The sequence below is a fragment of the Emydura macquarii genome, unplaced genomic scaffold, assembly GCF_026122565.2.
Source record: "Emydura macquarii macquarii isolate MOO-44397 ecotype Brisbane River unplaced genomic scaffold, CSIRO-AGI_Emac_v2 contig_2768, whole genome shotgun sequence".
Lineage (NCBI taxonomy): Eukaryota > Metazoa > Chordata > Testudines > Chelidae > Emydura > Emydura macquarii.
Window position 1 is genome coordinate 9208643 of NW_027132905.1, and position 21179 is coordinate 9229821.

The following is a 21179-nucleotide window of genomic DNA, read 5'->3' on the forward strand; positions in this document are numbered from 1 at the left end:
TGGTTCAATCTTACTGAGTAGATGTGGTCTGACTTACACTATAGACCCCAGAAGGCCAAGGAAAATCTATTCTTATATTGAATTATAATTGAACTTAGTCTAGTCTACCTAAGCATTTATAGCACATTCATCTCTGTGATATCTAACACCCTACAGAATTACACAGAGTCACCTTATAGTTTAATCACAGCTACACTTTGGTTCTTTGGCCTCTTTACCTGGAAGGGAGGGAAAGGTTTACTTTTTCTTTAATTAATGTAATTTTTGTGGGAATGCTATAGCAAAGAGACAAGACTCTCATTCTGTCCTGATGATGGCAAAATTCATGGTCATTCTACTCCTCTCTTGTGAGAGTCCTAAAAGCTACTGAGAAAGCATAATATTCTGTATTCCTGAGTCTCACACAAAGTCTGTGAGACTTATCCCACCAGGAACGAGAGTCTCAAAATAGCTAATGCAGATGACTTAGGGCTGTGGCAATTTATCCCTCATCAAGACAAAGAAAAGTGTTGATGAGGCAAAGAAGAGACTGACAGATGTGAAGCTATTGCCACCTGTCCTATTCCCTGCAAAGCTCAGCATAATTTGGGTTGGGCAGAAGCAGATTTTTAAATCATTTGATGAGGCTAACACCTTCATCACTGTCAAGAAGACTGAGTGGGAGGGACTCATGTTCCTTGAGAAAACCTGATACCTGGAATGTCTGCTTGGCTTGGCAGACCTCACTGAGGTGACTCTTCAACTAGCCTTGGGTTATATCCTCATTTGGAAATCTCTTTACAAACAGTAAACTTTGCATGGACAGAATATAACTTCAGACATTGCTAACATCACACTGACTGGGTGATTTTCTCAGAGCTGGACAGTTACAGATGCTTCTGGTGCTGTTTATTGTTGATTAATCATCATTATTATTATCCTAAAGTCTTTAGACTTAGCCTTTTTCAGTTAAAACTGCCACTTAGGTCAAGGTTTTAAGTGAACACTTCAACAAATGTCTATTCAGGTTCTTGTACTGCTCCAGATATTTGATGCCAAGCACAGTTACAGAGTTTTAAGTAGTGTTAAAAAGTTGGGGAAGCCACAGGAGGCATCTCCTCTAGGGTAGCCCATCCTTGCTTTCATATGGTGATTGTCTAACCTCTTCCCTGTGAGTTACTTGTTTTAAACATTATATTTTAGTTTGTCTGCTCATACATAAGAAAGGACAAATATTGCCAAAACAGTTCATATGATACATCAATGCAAGCCAAACTGTTCTTCATATCTTACAGTACTTCCAAAATGCATGAGTTCTGCCCAGGGAAGGAGAAGTAGTATGCACTCACCATACTTTGCTCCTGAGTGTGTTCTTCACTCTGTACATAAAGACAAATAAGCATTTTATACAGGTTCATTCCCATAAACCTTAAAGGCAAGAGAGAAGGGGTAATGTCCAAGATTGAAAAGAAGGAGCCAGACAGGTAAGGACATGCTGTGGAGCAAAAGAAAGGCTGTCTCACTCTCCTCAGAGTTTGCAAAGTGCTTTGGAATCTTCAGACAGAACATACCACAGAGATATAAAATATCTTCATTATTATGGGCATGTAAGCCAATATATCTGTTACTTTCCACTTACCAATTGAGTAACCAGATGTTAAAATTTCAACAGTGATGCAAGCAACATACGAGCTAGGAATAAGGAATCACTACAGTTTGAAAGGGTACCTCATGAATGTGCTGTCTCCTGATTTTGCACCTTCTACACTAAGTAGAAGAATTCTGAGGCTAGCTCTATCAAGGTGACACAGCAGGAAGCCCTTCCCCTGAGGATACTTGAGAGACAGAGAAAGAGAGAAAGCACAAAAATAATTATACTGGAAAGTAACTAACTGAAAAATTACTGTTACAAGGACTGTTTTAGCCATAAGCTAGATGAAAAACTGCCACTGAAATGGAAGTGCTGGTAACAACTGAATTGCATGCAATATAAGGTTAGCAACTGGGTGGAACAGAGAAGGAAAAATTATTCAGAATTTTCAGTCTCATCATTTTGGGGGAAAAAAAATCCAAAACAGATTCTGTTTATTTAAAAAAAAAATCATTTCCAGTGATTTTCTTTCTTCCCAGGTTATAGCTTGCATGTTATCATTCCAGCTGAATCGGGGAATCTTTTTGCTGATTCAGAACATGGCTGGCTGGTTCATTTTCAGTACAATGAACAAAGAATTAGGTTCACAATTCCTGTTAACAAGAACAGAGATTGCACCCGTCTCTTTCCTGCACATCTTGGAATAAATAACTCTAAGCATGCAACACAGAATGTTAGATACATAACTCCCGCTTTAGTTAATAGGAGCTGGACAGTGTGCTTAAAATCGATCCTATAACAGGGGCAATATTTCTCAGTGTGGCAATTCTTCCCACCTGCCACTTACAAGACTAGTGACTGGTCTCAATATGCAGGAGATAAATACACTTCAGTTGCTAGTATCATGCTGTGCAAAAACACTGGAAAAAATGTCTGAATTTTACATTGCAATGAAATAACATCTTGTAAACTAAACACACATGCATTAAGTCCAATGAAATATCACTCAGGGCCCAATCCAACTCCCATGGGCTTCAGTGGGAGCTGGATCAGGCTCAAATAAGGATGCAATTCACATTGACTTCAATGAGAGCAGAATAAGCATGCAATCTTGAAAGGTGTAGAGCACCTTCAACACCCACTCCACGCAGGGTGCTCATTATCTGCTGGGTTGGGCCCTAAGAGCCTGATGATGCATTCCTGAAGTTAATGGGAGTTTGGTCATTGACTCTGATGGAAGCAGGATTTGGGCCTCAGTAGAGGCAGAATTAGATCCATTGACTTCAGAGAGATAAATTTGTTTCCTATTGTGATTTAAAGAAAGACAGGAAATATTTGGTGACAAAGTTTCTAAACTGGCTATTGAATAACAAGGTCTGATATTTTGTTGTTTTTTTTAGCTAGATTTCCCCCCCATGATACTCACAAAAGGTAGTAAACTAACATCTTGGAAAAACAGACAACCTCAATACAAGCTTCCCCATGCTAGTGGGCAATATAGCTCAACATTGCTCTAGAGGGCCAACATCCTAGAGGGGTTAGTAAATTATATATTTTCTATGGCTAGTTAATCCTGGACCTCCATGCCACTTTTGTGGCAATTGTAATTGGTGGGTTTGTGATATGGCCACCTTTCCACAGACAACAAGATTGAGACCATTGACTCATTTTACAGAGGCCACCAAACCACAAGTAGAGGGCTTCCATTTAGCAAGCAAGAATTTGAAACCTGACCTGAGCCCTAGAGTCCCCTTTTGTACTGGATTCAAGCTATAGTGTGTGTTAATTTGTTAATGTGTTAAACAACTGAAACAAACAAACAAAATCTCTTTTCCTTGATTTGAGCTGATGGAGGGTAGTGAACTGCAATTAGATTCTGTAAAAACTAAAGTCTCATAGACTAAGGCCAGAAGGGACCATCATGATCATATAGTGTGCCCTTCTGCATATTACAGGCCACAGGACCTCAACCGCCCACTCCTGTAATAGACCTCAATCTCTGGCTGAGTTACTGAAGACCTCAAATCATGAGTTAAAGACTTCAAGTTATAGAAAATCTAATTACACTAGTTTAAACCTGCAAGTGATCTGTGCTGCAGAGGAAGGTGGAAAACCCTCAGGGTCTCTGCCAATCTGACCTGTGGAAAATTCCTTCTCAACCTCAGATATGGAAATCAGTTAGACCCTAAGCATGTGGGCAAAACACACCAGCCAGACACATAGGAAAGAATTCTCTGTAGTAACTCAGAGCCCTCCCTCCCTATCTCCTGTCCCATCACCAGCTGTTGGGGATATTTGCTTATATCAATGGCAGATCAGCTACATGCCATTGTAGGCAGTGTGATCATACCATCCCCTTTATAAGCCTGCCAAGCTCAGTCTTGAAGCCAGTTAGATTTTGCCCCCACTACACCTCTTGGAAGGCTTGCATCAGAACTTCACTCCTCTGATGGTTAGAAACCTTTATCAGTTTCAAGCCTAAATGTGTTGATGACCAGTTTATATTCATTTTTCCTTGTATCCACACTGGTACTTAACTTAAATAACTCTTCTCCCTCTCTGGTATTTATCCCTCTGATGTATTTAGAGAGCAATCATAACTCTCTCATTGTATTTTATCCCAATTACTGTTTACCTCTATATGTCCTTAACTACTTTCTCTTTCAAAACTTGTTCCAAGACCTCACATACAACTGAGGTCAAACTAATAGGCCTGTAGTTTCCTGAATCATTCCTCCCCCTTCTTAAAAATAGGAACTATATTAGCAATTCTGTCATAGGGTATGACCTCTAAGTTTATAGATTCATTCAAAATCCTTGCTATTGAGCTTGTAATTTCATGTGCCAGTTCCTTTAATATTCTTGGATGAAGATTATCCAGTCCCTGCACCAATTTAGTCCCATTAAACTGTTTGAGTTTGACTTCCACCTTGGATGTGATGTCATATCCAGATCAGATCCTGGGGGTCTGTAGCATACCCCAAGCATTATCCTAGGGGAGCCTCTAATAGCTTTCTTCCCAAAAATGATTTTGGCCCAAACAGACTCTGTCTAACCCATTCCATCACTTCTAATTTCTTTACAGCATACCTCATCATTAATACACAATGCTACTCCACCATCTCTACCTTTATTTCTGTCTTTCCTGAGCAGCATATACCCTTCCAACAGCAGTACTCCAGTCATGACTAGTTTTCTACCATGTTTCTGTTATCCCTATAATATCTGGTTTCACTTCCTGCACCAGTAGTTCTAGTTTCTCCATTATGTTACCCAGGCTCCCTGCATCAGTGTACAAACATCTTAGTTGTTTCTGCTTGGCTTTGCCTACATTCCTCACCCAACTGGATAGTCATTCTACTGCCAGTACTGCCTACCTGACTGTTAGTGCAGATACCAATGAAGCTATCTTTCCTCTTAATGTCCATTCTTCTACCCACTGCTGTTCCTTTCTCCATTGCTGTATCCTTTCTTACTTGATTTTTCTCCGGCTTAATGTTAGAATCAGGCATCTCCCAACTGTCTCCCCCAAGTTCCTAGTTTAAAGCTCTTTTAATCAGTTGTGCCAGCCTCCATCCCAGAAGTCTATTCCCCCCCTACTCAGGTGCAGTCCATCTCACTAGATGAGCGTCTGTCCATAAATGACTCCGAATGGTCAAACGTCCCAAAGTCTTCCTTTCAGCACCACTGCCTGAGCCATCTGTTGATCATCAAAATCTTGCCTTGCCTTCATTCTCCTCCTCCAGGGACAGGTAGAATCCTATTGAAGATCACCTGGGCCTCCATTTCTTTAAGCGTCTTCCCCAGCCTAGTATAGTCTCCCTTGATATGTTACAGTGAGAATCTAGCTGTATCATTTGTTCCCGATGAAGGACAATCAGTGGATTCTTGCCTGCTCCCATTAGGATCTTCTTCAGCCTCAGATCCACATCTTGTATCTTAGCTCCTGTCAGACAGCACACTCTTCTGTTCTCTGGATCAGCTCTGATGACAGGCCTGTCTGTTCTTCTTAATAGGATGTCACCACCCATGTAGACCTGTCTTTTCCTGATGATATGATTCTCTGGCATTCCTCCCATTCTTTCTGGCTGCAAGTCCTATTGTCTTTTAGTCTCCCTTGCAATCTTCTGTAAGTCATTCTGTATCCCCCTGGGGCTTCTGTATCCCCTTGGGTATCTCTACTGACTCTTCCCCTCTTCCTGTAGGGATAGCTGCTCTTTTGTTGCCCTCCCCCTTCAGTTACTGCCTGCTGTGCCCCCTTCTTCATTTTCCAACTCAGCAAACTTGTTCCTGAGCTCTATTTCACTTTCACTAGCCGGTATTTTCCTTTGCCTCGTTCTTGTAGTCACATGTTTCCACTAGCCACTTTCCTCACCCAGCAGTCTCCCCTCAGTTCTTCAGTCCAGCTTGCACCTGCAAGTCTTGACTTTTCCTTTCAGCATCCTCTTGCCTTCCCTCTATCATCTGCTCAAATCCCCTTCAAAACTCAACCATAGTTTCCACCTGCATCTCCAAACCTCAGATCTTCTCTTCCATCAGCTCTATCAGGCAACCCTTCATACAAATGAAGTGCTTTTTTCACAGGTACCCATTCCAGGGTCATGTACATCCTGCAGCTTCCAGATCTGGTCATATTCATTCTCTCTTCCATTCCTTGGGTCATTACCACTGCTGCCTCTGTTTCTGTCATAGCCTTCCCGCTGAACATACTGTCAAAGGAAAAACAAAACCAAAAAACCAAACAAACACTAAACAAAACCAGACCACCACACACACCGCCCCCAAACTCCCATTTGCAGCTCTGTTTGCTGGATTCTGTGCTGCTAGCTGACTGTTTGACTGCCTTTATAGGAACCCTAATCAGGGAACCGCCGCTCCTTAATCGGGGCACTGCTTCTTTCACAGCACACTACCCCTACCACTGCCCCAAACTAAACGGAAAAAAATACCAAACCACAAAACAGAAAAAACACACAACACCCACAAAAACTCACTCACTGCCCCTAAGTGCCACGGGCTTGCTTCCTCCCACTGAACTCCCACTCCAACACTCCTGTTTACAGCTCTGTTTGCTGGCTCCTGTGCCACTGCCCCTGTCATTAAGACCATTAAGAGGAGAATAAACAAAGCTTCTTATTGCATTTGGGTTCTTTTAATAAGTCTTTTTCCAAATTTGGTCAGAGGGGCATTTCCAGTAAATATGTTGAGCCAAATTCTTCCCTGATTTAGGCCCCAAAAGAATGCAATGGGGCTGCCTGGAGTTAAAGGGCCCATTTTGGTGAAAGGTGGCACAGCATCATTTTTTGTTGTTGTTTAAAACAAAATAGGGTTGCTAAAGAACATAAAGATACAATATAGCAATGATATCTATTGTGTTTCAGGCTCTTGTCCAAGTGGTGCTTCTGAAGCATCTGTGTGCTTCATAGACTTAGAACTGCTTTTTTTTCCTAAACAGAGTTTACATATGAATCATGAATTCCATTTTCTTTTCAGGTCTAGAAAAAACTAATTTGCATACAGCACCAAATAGTGTCTCTGTCTGGAGTTCCTGTGACTGAGCCTCTTAGTAAGTCTATAAATAGACAATCATAAACTCACCCATTCTGAGCTCATCACATACGCACTTTACTTCACTGTCTTCCTGTTTGTTAAAGCTGTCACCATGACTCAGATTTCTCCTATCAGATTCTCTGTGTAGGGACATTCCCAGTCCATTATATGGCATCATGCAGCTTTCAAGTTATTTAGGTTTATATCACGAAAAATAATATGCTTTTGAAGAACTCGATATTTGAAGCAGTATAATTACAGTCTAAGGCAGCGATCTTCACTACAAGGCCCGGGAGCCAGTGGAGGCGCCTATCGACCCTAAGTGCAACTCCCTGACTACTTGTTTATATTCCAATTTATTTTATTTCTAACATTAGAATATGTACTGAGCCTATCAAAGTCCACCTTCTTTACACGTCACATTGACCACATGGTACGATGTGCCAATAGGTACATCTAAGTTTATCCATTGAATAAATAATCGTAATATTACCATAGAAACCAACGTAGAACTCGGAGTGTTCAGCTATTTGTGTCATATATTATTTTTGGTCCCAGTGAGTTACTGGAAAGAATGGATAGATTCTTAATTCCGTTGAAGATAAAATCGGAAAGTGAAACAGGAGAAAAAGCAGATAAGAACATAACTGTGGATATTAATGAAACGAACAAACAAAAGTTTTAGTTATACAAGTTGCTCTGTAATATTACATCATTAAGGAGTAGCAAGCAATGTGTTAATTTAGTAGTTGATGTGGCTCTTACATTGAAGTTTTTTTGCCAAAGTGGCCCCCACTTGAAAAATAGTGAAGACCACTGGTCTAAAGTCTCAGAGCTCCTAATCACTTAACTTAGCAGAAAGAATCTGTATCACTTTAATAGATATACTGAGAATCAAAAGAATTTGAAAAAGACTTGAATAAAATGTGCACACACACAAACAATAAAGAATAGCAAGGCTGCAATGAAAACTTCACCTAGAAGTGTAAAATTGGTGAGTTCCAAGAATCTACTGTCTTCTTGCACAATTCTCTACAATCTAAGATTTTGAGTTTAAAAATATTACTTTTATTTATAGCCTTTGCTTCCTGGACTGCAAGAATATTGTTAACATAAAGCAACATGCTTTGTCGTCTTGTGGACACATACTAAAACAATAACGCTAAGAAAAAAAAAGAAAAAAAAAAAGCAAATTCCTCCCTCCCCCCACTCATATTAATGGGATGTTAGTTTTCGAGCTTTGTTATGATCCCCTAAATTACAGTAATTTGAGTCCTGATCTAATCTCGCTATCAAATTTCTATCATGGTATTTGTACATGTACCAATCACACCACTAGACTCTGTACTAGAAACCTCCAGCTAACATGCTTATTCAGTGAGGCTGGATATACCTGTCAGGTCCTGATATTTCATTCGTTTGAAGGAATGTTTCATAGGCTGTAAGTTCTGAATGTGCACATAGTAAAATATTCTTTTGATCATTCATATAGTTGAAACACACTTTTCTGTCTTTACAAATGGAAGTAAAAATGATCTGTACTGTGCAGTCAGCAGGGAAGACAGTTCAGTACAGTAAGATGATAGCTATCTAGTGACTCTCTTTGTGCTTTGCAATTCATAGATGCATAGATTCCAAGGCCAGAAAGAATCGTCTTCATTCAGTCTGACCTCCTGTACAACACAGGCCATAGAACTTTCCCAAATAATTCCCAGAGCACTTCTTTTCTGAAACTATCCAGTTGTGATTCAAAAATTGTAATTTATAGAGAATGTGCCACAACCCTGAAAAATTTGTTCCAATGGTTAATTATCCTCGCTATAAAAAATGTACACCTTATTTCCAGTCTGAATTTGTCTAGCTTCAACGTCCAGCCCTGCTATACCTTTCTCTGCTAGACTGAAAAGCCCATTATCAAATATTTGTTCCCCATGTAGGTACTTTAGTCAGTAATCAAGTCACCCCTTAACCTTCTCTTTGTTAAATTAACTAGATTGAGCTGCTTTAGTCTATAAGGCATGTTTTCTAATTTTTAATCATTCTCATGGTTCTTCTCTGAACCCTCTCCAATTTGTCAACATCCTTCTTAAACTATACACACCAGAACTGGACATACTATCCAGTAGTGGTCACACCAGCGTCAAATGTAGACATAAAATAATCTCATTATTCCTACACAAGATTCCCTGTTTATGCATTGAGGGATTGCATTAGTCCATTTAGCCACTGCATCACACTGGGAGTTCATGTTCAGCTGAGTATCAATCATAACCCCCAAATCTTGTTCAGAGTTAGTGCTTCCCAGGATAGAGTCCCCCATCCTGTAAGTATGCCCACATCCTTTGTTCCTAGATGTATACATTTACCTTTTTTTTCCCTCCAACATCCTTCCCATGCCAATGTTGGTGCACAGGGTGGAAACCAGTCTCTTCTATTCCTCTCTTTCATTTGCTGTGTGGTGTTAAGATTGACTATTCTAACCTCCCCGCTAATATGTCTTCTTAAAGTTTATCTTGGATATCGTTTCCTCACACCAGTTGGTTTCCCTTGACAATTTCGTGTGGGAGACTGTGTGTTGGCATCTAGTGTACATGCCCCAAACATGTCCAGTGCTTCTTTCTGATGCTGGTGAAAATGAGTGGTGGTTGGTGAAATCATCATCTTTGTGGATTTATTTCTTGACTAGAACTCTTAGTTGGTTGAGAACACCTGGCACCCAATTCTCAGACAAAAAGGGAGTGACTGTATCATTGCTGATCTTTACCAGCCAGGATGGATATGCAGTGGCCTGAAATTTCACTGACACTTCAGGGAAAGACATTGGGCATAAGTTGAATAGAGAAGACACTGCCCTGCAATAAGTATCATGCAGATTTATCTTAATTTGAATGCGTTGAATCTCTTCAATTCTTTGTTTCTACTACAGAACAAGCAAAGCAAACAAAACAAACACAAAAACACACACAAAAAACATAGCAAACAAAAAAAACAGCAACCACAAATTTACATACATATGATTGACCTAAACGAGTCCTTCCCTTCAGTGAATAATGTTCCTGCTCTTATTCCCACTGAATTTCCTATTGGCAAAATCCTTTAGATTTCAAGTGGGAACAGCATCCAATCCATAGCATTTAACCAAGAATACCTGAATTCCACAAGCTCTGGCTGAAACTTAGTGTTACTTTAAAGGCTCCAGGGATGTCAGTAAAACAACTTTCACAAACATCAAATGTCCAGTTTACAAAATGGTCACTGGGTTTCAGGGGAAACTAGCACAATAAAAACACTTTAATAGGCCGTGCAGTGACCCATTCAACAAGTAAAGTAAGCAGCCTTTTTAAGGGAAGTTGGGCTTAATCTGAAAGCTAGAGAGGATGAAAGAAAATCTCTCACCAGCACATCACAAGGTCGGTAATATGTAAACAGATAATAGCAAGAGCTGTGTCACTCATAATTAATTCAAAAGAGATGGCATTTGTTTTCTTTTCTGTTCAGTAACAAAAGACAAAGCAGCCCCTCCAGATGTATAAAAGGGCCATATTTCTAAATCTAAACTCCCCAAATTCTATTCCGATCATAATATCAAATCATAATAATTAACATTTACCAAACATCTGCTTGAATGATTGAAATCTGGCCACAGCCCCAACCCTATGGTCGTCTCTTCATACCCATTGAGACCTGAATGAAAACAAAAGAAATATTAAGTCAGTAAACCATGCATTACCTAATTTAATGCTTCTGAAACATTTAATGGAACTTTGGAAAGGATGTGTGGACATTCTGACCAAGATGGAAGCCATCACATAAGTAACAGCTTGTTCAAGGTTTGTACTACTCAAATGCTCTGGATAAGCTTCATTTAATCAGAGGAAGCCATCTGTAACTCACTGGTATATATATTTACAAGTCCCCCTCTGTGCCCAATCCACACAGGATAGGAGCATGTTACAGCATCAGCTATAGCACATTAGCTTGAGCTGTAGTAGTTCATGCTTTTATCTCTACAGGTTCCCAGTGTGTCATCGAAAATAGTAGTTGTCACAATTACTGAAGCTAGACAAGACACAGCAGTTAACACTCCTTTAGCATCTTCAAAATCATGAGTTTAGGATTCATTACACCATTTTACAGATGGGGAAACAAGCATAAATCAGTTGAGTGACTTGCCCAAGATCACACCAGTTAGTGGTAGCATCAGGATTAGAACCCAGGTAGCCTGAATTCCAGTCCAGGGCCCCACCAGACCCCCAACGCTTGTATGCAACAGCTTCTCTTGACATTGGTGGGTTTTGAGGCAGGAATAATTCATTATATATCTTTATATTCCAGAATTGTAATATTCCATGCTGGAATTGACAAAAGTATTTTGTTTATTTTACTGGCCTTCTCACTGGCCAACAAAAAACATGCTACATATCCTGGAAGTGCAACCAGAAGGTCAAAAGGAAAAAAGGGAAAAAATTGGCCCCTTTTGGGACACAAATCAGCATAATTTGTTAAGACTCTTATTCTTACTTTGTAACAGGATACAGCTTTCACAGAATCTAACACAGAAACGTCCTACTATCAAGCATATAAATAATGGACTGAAATAGACACAGGGAACTGGAATATTTATTATCAGGACAGTTCTAAATATAGAAGATAGCCTGTTTTAAAATCTTTATTAGTACTGCAGTAACATAGAAGAATGATGGAAAATCTCTGAGGAATATTGCAGGTTCCATAACCTTTCGATGTTAATTACAGCTGTTATGATAGATAGTCTAAAGTTGTGAAGCTTTTGTTTTGTTTGTTCTCTGCTCATGGTAACTGTGATTTGATAGAGACTCAAGATGCAAGAGGAACATTGGGGGAAAAAATAGTCCAAAGTTTGAATGTTATCTTGAATACTTGTATCCAAACTTGCTATAGCTTTTCAAAATTCCATAACATCCAGATCAAAGAGCCTTCCCCAACCTCCAGTACATGCCCTTGCTAAGAGAAGTCAGACTGAAATACACAGTGCCGTGTACACTCTGTTTTAAAAAGAAGTACTCTGTCCTTTGCATTTACAACAATTTGAGGAGTGGGAATGTTTGGGAGTAAGGCCTTTTATTTAGTTCTTGCCTATTTCTGAGTCAAGTTCTTTTCTCTTTTTCCTTCCACAGTACTTTTCTTTAAATAGTCAGTGTTTTGGGGTGTTGAGTGGGATTCATAAAGGTATTTAGGTGCCTCCTCCATCCATTTTATGCTCCACTGCAATCCACAAAACTCCAGTCAAACCCTGGAAGTGCCTAAACTCACTTGGCACCTTGCACCTAAGTTTTCAGAATAAAAGTTCCCTTGGAACCTATGCCTAGAGGAAGGCACATGCACTGCTGCCTTCCATTGGACTTCCAAACTCCTATTTCCAACCTAAGCCCTAGAGCAATTCACAAACCACAGGAAGGTAGGTGTTCATTGAGCGAGAGGCTAAATCCAGCAGGTGTGCTCAGATGGTGCCTACCAGATTGGATCTATTTAAAACCCAGCTACTATGGTGGTTCCAGTGCCCACCCTGTAACTTTTACCACAGTGCTTAAAGCACTCACCTGGTACAGGGTGACCCATGTTCAGTTATCTCCTCTGCCTGAGAGGGAGAAAGGATTTGAACTGGGGCCTCCCACCTCTCAGCAGAGTGCTTTAAGCACTAATAAGAGACTCTGAAGTGTATTCCTCAATCTCTCTTATTGAAGCTAATCACTGGACAAATAATGAATGACTGAAGCAGGGGAACTGCACTAGGGTCTCCCACCTATGAGGCAGGTGCCCTAAACCATGGACTATTCAATAATAATTTAAGTATTTAATCCACAATGGAACAGTCATAAGAGGGTTATGCTGCCTCTTACTGGACACTTATCAAGAACTACACTCTCTGACCCTCAGTGGTTTTCATTACAAGCTGAATACAAAAATATTTCAAAATCTGTGTATTTAATCCTGTCTAGTAGGCATTCATATGATATTTCGATACTCTGGTGATGGGTATCATTCCGATGGATCAGTCTTGTTTCTTGTAAATTTTTTAGTAGAGTGCTTCTAAACTCTAAATATTTAAAGATTTGTTTGTTTGACACATTAAACTCATTGACTATTAATTTAGAACCTTCCACTCCCACAAAAAAGCTATAGATGTGCCATCTCAAACTGTGATTTCTTCACAACCCACAGCCTAAGATTTGATCCTGCAAATGCTTGTGCACATGCTTAACTTTACTATATGAGTAGTCCCCAGTGGAGACTGAGAGAAATAATAGTGAGATCGCTCACAATAGTAAAGTTAAGCACGTTTGTGTTTGCCGAATCAGACTTAAGTTTTGGTCAGGTCTGCATTTGGATGAAAGATTTCTAGAGAACCAAAGGCAAGAATACTGGTGGTTCAATACTTGGTACTTCTTCCTGTGACTAAATTCAGCACTGAATCTGGGAGGAAGGATGATTTTATGGTCAAAGCCCAGGACTGAAAGTCAGGAGATATTTACAGGTTTGCATTTACATTCACAGATCCACTACAGATTTTCTCTCTGATCTTGAACAAGTCATTCAAACTCTGTGCCTCTTCTTCCCCATCTGTAAAAGAAGGCTAACACCACTTACTTACATTATAGGAGTGCTGGGAGGATTAGTTTAACAACATTTATAAACTGATTTCAGATGGAAGTCTATAGAAGGGTATGGTATTATTCACTTCTTTATTATTAATGAACCTATATCCCACAGAAGATATAAAATCAAAGTCTGTCTTGATCACTAAATATCCTATGGTACTTCTCTTAACTAATACCAGCAAAATTCCATCTTGATTTATTACATTCCGCTGCCCTAAATTCATGTTTTGGTAAACGCAAAAAGAATACAGCATCAATAACCTATTAAATAACTTTAAAGAACTGAAGAGAACTCTTCTTTCTAGGGATAATTTTAAGGTCTCTTTATTTACTGTGAATGTTTATATTTAAAATTGTTTGCCTTTTAATTTCAGTGGATATCCCCTTGATTTTGTATTCTGAAAGGGTAAATAAGAACACCTACTTTACCTTTTCTATACCATTCATTATTTTATATACCTCTCTCATGTCACCTCTTCTTAATCTGCTCTCTAAACTGAATAGTCCTTTTCTATGTGTTTCTCCTTTGGAAGGCTTTGCAAGCTTCTAATCATTTTATTACCCTTGTGTAGACCACTTCTACATACTTTTTAAAATGAAGTGTCTAGAACTGGACACAACATTCTCAATGAGAATGCACCATCAATTTACATTGTTCTTAAAATATTTTCTATCATTATCCATCCCTTTTTGATCAAGGCTGAACATTTCTATGAGCTAACCATGGTGAGACACTGGTCTTTTTCTTGAATGATTAGTTAATGTGGAACAACCCAGAAATGTATATAAATAGTTCAAATTGTAAAACCCAACATACATCACCCGGCACTTGCTCACAGTGAATTTCATATGCCAACACATTATCTAGTTGCCTTGCTTCTGACATTCTTCACAACATTCTTGGGTTTAGAGCAACCCAAGTAATTCTGTGTGACCTGCAAACTTTATCCCTTCATTATTCACCCCTTTTTCCAGGTCATTAGTATAGCTTTTAACACACACCCTAGTAGTATTCCTCAACGCATCCTATCTATCTATCCACTTCCACACTGAAAACTGACCGTTTATTGGTAATCTTGGGGCCTGATTTTCTTTCTCGGTGGCGTAAATCAGGGGTCATCCCACGGACTTCAGAGACGCTACAAAGGTCTCAAACCAGAGCAGGTTCAGGCCCTTTGGTTTTGCTGCTGAACCCCGTTTCTACCCAGGATGGAAGCGGGTCCCCTGTGCCTGCACCTGGCTCCATGCAGCGGGCTGCGAGCCGGGCATCTGGCTCAGAGCGGTACCGGGGTAGTTTGGGCGGGGCCGTCCCACTACCCCAGCTCCCCGCACCGACCTGCCGGTTCCCCCGGTTCGGCGTCTGCCGCAGTGCTCAGGCGGCTCCGGCCCGAGAGGAAGCCAGGCAAGACGGGAGGGGGGGGCTGACAGGTTGTCGGGGGCAGCCTGGGCAGGACGGCGTGTGTGGGAGTAACCTAGCCAGGGCTTCTCACAGCCTGTCGGCAATTCTGCCCCGTCCCCGGACTCAAGGCAGCCCCTCAGCAAAGGGGGCTTGTATTCCCTCCTGAGGCCTAGCGGGGGCGGGGGGAACAAGAGGTCGCAGCCACAGGGCTCTGCGCACCGCTGCTAGCCGGGGGCAGGCGACCGCAAGTGAAGCCAAGCGCGGGCCGCGGCCTGCCTCTGCTCTCGCTTTCACTCTGTCTCAGCCAGCCCCGCCCGGGCCGCGGCCGAGGAGCGGTCCTCCAGCGCAGCCGCAGTCGAGCGTGCAGGATAAGTCAGGACGGAGGCGCGCCGAGGCCGCTCTAGCTCGATACTGCGGATGTCGATGGTGGCTACTTCCGGGTCGCGCTGCATTGTGGGTCAGTCCGTGTGGCGGCCGGCCGGTACGGTAGCCGGGATGGGGGAGGCGGAGGACTCGGAGGCCGAGTTCCCTGAGCAGCTCCGTTCCTATGCGGAGAACGAGAAGCATTGGCAGGCCCGCCGCGAGTTCATCCTGCGGAACCTGCCCCCGGACCGGGCGGAGGGACGCATCGACCAGCTGCTCTCGCTCTCCATGGTGTGGGCCAACCACCTCTTCCTGGGCTGCAGGTGCGGGCCGCTGACCCAGCTCCCCTCCCCCGACCGGGCTGCAGGTGCGGGTCAGTGACCCGTCCCGCCCCTGTCGGGAGCTGCAGGCAGGTTCCGTTTCCCGCTCCGGTGCTACCAGCTCTTCTCGCTGGCAGAGGCAGCCCATTGAGTTCCGCCCTCCCCCCCCCCACCCCGGGCTAAGGTGGAGAGGCCTTGGGAGAGCGGCAGCCGCTCCCCTTTGCCTCCCCCATTCTCCTTCCCCTGCAGAGCAGGTAACTAGAGACCCCTTCGCTGGCCGTCAGCTCGCCTCCGGCTCTGAACGTCTCGGAGCTTGTCCTCGCTGGTGGAGAGGGCTGGGTGGGTTTACCTGGGGGTAACTAACGTGTGTGAGCTATGCCGAGGTAAACGCACAGTGAAGACAGAACTGACTTTAGTTTTACCACCACAAAGTAAGGTGAAGTCAGCCCCAGGTGAGGGAGAGTTTATCTTGGTGTACAGGAAAGTGCCTTGTTTTCACTGTCTGCTCACCTCGGGATAGCTCACAGGCATTAGTTACCGCCGAGTAAAAAACACACCCCCTTTTTTAGTGGTTCTTGCTGTGTTAAACTGAGTTAATGCCTCTCGAGTTAGCCTAGCTCGAGTGACAGCAACACATTGCAAAACAGCAGCAGCACAGAGTGACTGGATTAGTACACAGTAGCTGAGTCAGCACTGCATGGACAGCTTCAGCAGCATCCAAGCTTTAATACACACCCCAAAGTTTAAAACACTCCTTAATTTGAGCTAGAGACTTGCGTGTGTGGACAGGAATATGGTTAGAAGCAATGCTTGAGTTATACCTCAAGCTAACACTGCAGGGAAACCTTTCTAAAACCCACAACCATGACCAGCGCTTCTGTGCCTGTAAATGTGCAAAATGTTATTAAGTTGTATAATTTTGGGTTCAACACTGTGCTGCTGCAGAACTAGTATGGAACACCTGTGCACAAAAACTGTGTGTGTTTAAATTTTGATAGACACACACAAATTGAGAGATGTGTGTTTCATTCAGCTTTATAACTGAGCTGAATGTATATCCTTACTTTACTGAGACATTTGAGGCTTACTTTTATAATATAGGGCACTGCAGTTTCTTAATGTGTAATTGGTAATTCTTCATAGGCGTTTATCTTTTTATTATATAGTTACAGCAAAGACCTTTTAGACAAGGTCATAGAAATGGCTGAGGGAATTGAAGTTGAAGATGCACCACAGTTTACTACACGAGATGAAATAATGAAAAAGGTAACTATTCAGTTTAGTATTTCAGAACTTGCTTTGTGAGGATGATACTATATCAAATTTTCAGGTCTGTGTAATGTACAGAACCAATAAGTCTCAAGAAAAATATGCTAAGTACCGGTTCCTAAAAGTTCTGTTTTACCACTCTAAAATTCTGTCCTCTCATTCTAGTGCTACTTACAGTGTTCTTAATAGCAACATCCTAGAAGTACATTACATTATACATTGGTGGGGGAGCTACTAGCAAATTTGCACTATTTGCTGTTAAGTTCTAGTTACTAAGAAAATGTTGGTCAAATTTATTCCTACAGTTTTTTTAAAAGCATCTTTAATATCCATTCTGCTAATTAGAAACCACTAATTTAATTTTTATGTATTTCACTGGAAGAATTGTAACCCCAGCTTTGCTAGTGCTATGTTCTCCAAAAAGTACTGTGATGAGAAGCTAATTCCCAGAGGTTTAAGGCCCCGATCCTGAAACACTAGTGCATGTGCTTAACTTTAAGCATGTAAATAGTCCCATTGACTTCAGGGACTTCTTATGTGCTTAAAGTTAAGTGCATATGGTAGTGTTTGCAAGATCAAGGCATTAGTCTTGTCTCACTGGGGTGTGGATGAGGTGGAATGCTTGTATATCTCCCTTATAACTAGATGATAAATAGATCTACAAATGAAAGTACTGTAACAACCGAATATTAAAACCCCAAAACAAACAAAAAAGCCTCTGTGCCATAGAGACATGCTGCCTATTTTTTTCAGGCAAAGTTTGAATAAAACAATTTAAATTATGGCTCAGATTTTTTTAACTCAATTTACATGGTTATTTTATTTTATTTTTTGGAGGACAAGCATTTAGAGGTACTAAGCAGATATGCAGCTTTCCTTCATGTCCATTTGTGAAGCTTTATTTTCCACACTCAAAGCCTATTAATACCATGACTCTAAATACTGGTGGTGGTGTTAAATGAGGCACTGTGAAAGTACAAAAAGTTTCTTCTCATTAATAAAAGGATTCCAAATTGTCATATTCAGAAAATGAGGGTAATTTTTGGTGTCATTATTAGGAGAGATCTACTGTATTTTAATCATTTTGTTCTAGGATAGCAAACTCTGGGTTCTCCTGAATGAGAAGTTACTGTGAAATAACTGGGCTTTTAAAAGATAGATATTAAAATTATATATATGATTTGTTTGTTCTCAATTGTTTGACACTTTTTGGATGTATAAGCAGGTGATGAGGGGGTTCCAAATCTTACTAAATGACATTTTTGAATGGTCAAGATGAAATACTTGAGCTTTTGTCTCCCAAAATTGGTTCTGAGCTTTACAGGAAGTTAAATTATAATTTAAAATGCAAATCTAAATAATTTGGATTATTAAAATCTAGTTGCTTGCAAAATCACTTGAAATTTCAAGACCAGACCATGTGTGTGTGCGCACGTGCATGCACTTTTGTTTTTATTTAATGAGGATTAAATAAAACTATTCCTTGAAAACTCTACAACAATTTACACTAGGAAGTCATTAAGTAAATTCTGTGTAAATCTTATACAGTATTATGCTAAGAAAATCCTCTAAAGCAAATGTAGGTGAAAGTTAGTGAGTTCTTCACACTGTTTAAAAGTTGTTTAAAACAGAATATACATTTTCATTCTGTGCCAAAGAGTACTGAGCAGATTGTTTGTTTTATTCTCTTGGCAGCCATATTTTTACAGTTAGAGGGTGTTACATTCAGAAATGCATAAAGTTCAGATCCCGTAATTAATTTACTCAGCACTTTAGCTGAATTTGAAAATTACTCTGTAGATTTTGCTATTTTTAATTTAGAACAATCTAACCATTCAAGTAACTATTGTTAGCTGTTTTAAATATTTTGATTATTCCCAGGCAATGTAAACTAAATATGCCCTGGTTTGTGGATAACAAGAAATAGAGATTCTGGTTAGTGAAGAGAGAATCTACAATATTCTACAGAATTTTTTGTTGCAAGAGATCAAATACTTGTATCTTCTTTCTAACTGATATTTCACTGAAGTAAAAATCCAAGTATCCTTTGCTTTTACTACCATGCACATTTCCATATTACAAATGCATAACTTGTTTTCTCTTTATTTTTAGCATCAGCATTAGTACGTGAGAGAAGTGGTCTCGTTTTTGTCATGACACAAGATCAGTTTATATGGAGGACCAGTTTTAATTGAACCCACTGTTTCTAAAAGGACTCCCTATGCTGGACCCTAGGGAAAGGATTGCTTCTGGAGTTTTTAAAAAGCTTTATGCCATTATGATGATGGCTATCCACTTCTAATGCTTTTAAAAATAAAGAGAATCAGGTTTTAAAACAAATTTACAACTCATTAATTCAGAGCAAAGAACAAGATATGATGGACTCTGTTTTCCCCTTTCACATAGACAAGAAAGAATAATAACTCCCAGAAAAGAAGTTAAGAAGGGGAAGGGGGGCGGGGGGACATGAGGAGTTGCAGCATCACCTCTTCTGTTTGAGTGCAATTCTGCATAATAACCAATTAGTCCGATTTAGGAAGAGAGGCAATGGGGAATACTTGCCTCAAAGTGCACACACACCCAGTTAGAAAGCAGGGGGCTCACACTCCACTCTCAGTTGAAAGTAAGGGGATGTTATAATGCTGTTTTGAGCATCAACCAATATTGTTTTTACCTGGGTTTCATTCTGTATGATGGGGAAAGGGGAGGGCATAGTGTGTAAAATGGCTGTTACCCTGCTTTTCCCCTTCTCCTAAAATTCACCTGAGATGGGTCTGTGGTGGTACTATCTGTTCCACATAGCTGGTTTTTCCTTTGCATGCTTGCACCACTGTTCTTCAGGGGAACCCTTGGAGTCTAAAAGTAACACAGAATATTCTCTTTTAAAAATCTTTATTTTTAAATATTTTTTGTGCCATATTTTTAAAGTCTTTAGAAGACCTAATGACTGCGTGTTCATTCAGTCACTGGAATGAGAATTTCAATCATGAAATTTGGGTAACTGTCTTCTGATTTTTAGCAATAAAATCATGTTCCTTTCATGTGAAGTGAATTCCCTCTTTTGAAGCTTTATTTAGAAAAAACATATCCACTGATGTTCTGTCAGGGTCTAATCCAAAGCCCATCGGAATCCCCAGCATGCTTTAAATTAGTAAACTTCCAAGAGAATAACAATTGCCATAGATTTGTTCACATGCGTCTTATAACCTCTGGCAAATGTCAAGGGAAATGCTGAAGATCTTATCTGAACAGAGGCTTAAATGGCATAAGTGCCAGACAGGTAATCAAATCAGTTACCAAAATCACTGCCTCTGCTGATAAATTGCCTTTCTGGGAAACCCCTTCTAATCACTGTGGAGTTACAGTAGCCATTTCATAGATGAGATGAAGGTCCTGTGTGCTCTGGACCTAAATAGTGCAACAAACTCCACAGGTTCTGTGGTACAGCAAACTGGACATTTTGCAGTAGCTTTATTTAAATTTAAAACTGAATGAATGTTTTACTGCATTAACCAGAAAAACAAATAATAGTATCAATACAGTAGCTTGTATTTAGATATTCAATTTCTTTTGTCTGTCCCTGCATTTTCAGCATACCACAGACTGTAGTGATAATGTGTAATTGTATCATAGAAGTAATGGGAAGCTGGAGGATTCTGCATCTGGGTAGCGAGTATTTAGGCTTTTAAAATCTAGATATCCTAAAGGAGACAGCTTGAGATTCTGGGATCAGCACATTAGCTGAATGGTTCTACTAATTTGATTAGTGGTGAAATAGTTAACTGCTGACATTTAAATTATCAGTAGTTTTCAGTGCTAACACCCCACTGACATGAATGAGACAATTCAAACTTTTCAACTTCATTTTCAGGCTGTCTGCAGACTTGGGAAAACAATAAATCAGTTTACAACAGAGTACATGGGCATTGGTTTTGGAAGCACCACTTCTACACTGGGAGAATAACTGGTGATATTGCCAAAGTTTCTTCAGACTCATGTTTTAGATCAAAACACACAATTACAAAATGCATATTTAAAAGAATAGTTAAAATCCTGGCCCCACTGAAGTC

At 40.5% G+C, this 21179-nt stretch overlaps 1 protein-coding gene and 1 long non-coding RNA gene across 2 annotated transcripts; one reads left to right on the forward strand and one right to left on the reverse strand.

Annotated features, from left to right (window-relative positions):
* Positions 1–1243: 1243 nt before the first annotated feature.
* On the reverse strand, positions 1244–15173 carry LOC137165460 (uncharacterized). The gene is made up of 3 exons (XR_010923373.1): positions 14820–15173; positions 10731–10804; positions 1244–1358 (listed from the first exon to the last, which is right to left on the reverse strand). It is a non-coding gene; the product is annotated as an uncharacterized lncRNA (long non-coding RNA).
* Positions 15174–15620: 447 nt separating this feature from the next.
* Positions 15621–19449, forward strand: CDKN2AIPNL (CDKN2A interacting protein N-terminal like). Its single transcript, XM_067566740.1, has 3 exons — positions 15621–15843; positions 17007–17106; positions 19222–19449. The coding sequence occupies exons 1-3, from the start codon at positions 15653–15655 to the stop codon at positions 19231–19233; spliced, it is 303 nt and encodes a 100-aa protein (XP_067422841.1). The 5' UTR covers positions 15621–15652; the 3' UTR covers positions 19234–19449.
* The last annotated feature ends 1730 nt before the right edge of the window (positions 19450–21179 follow it).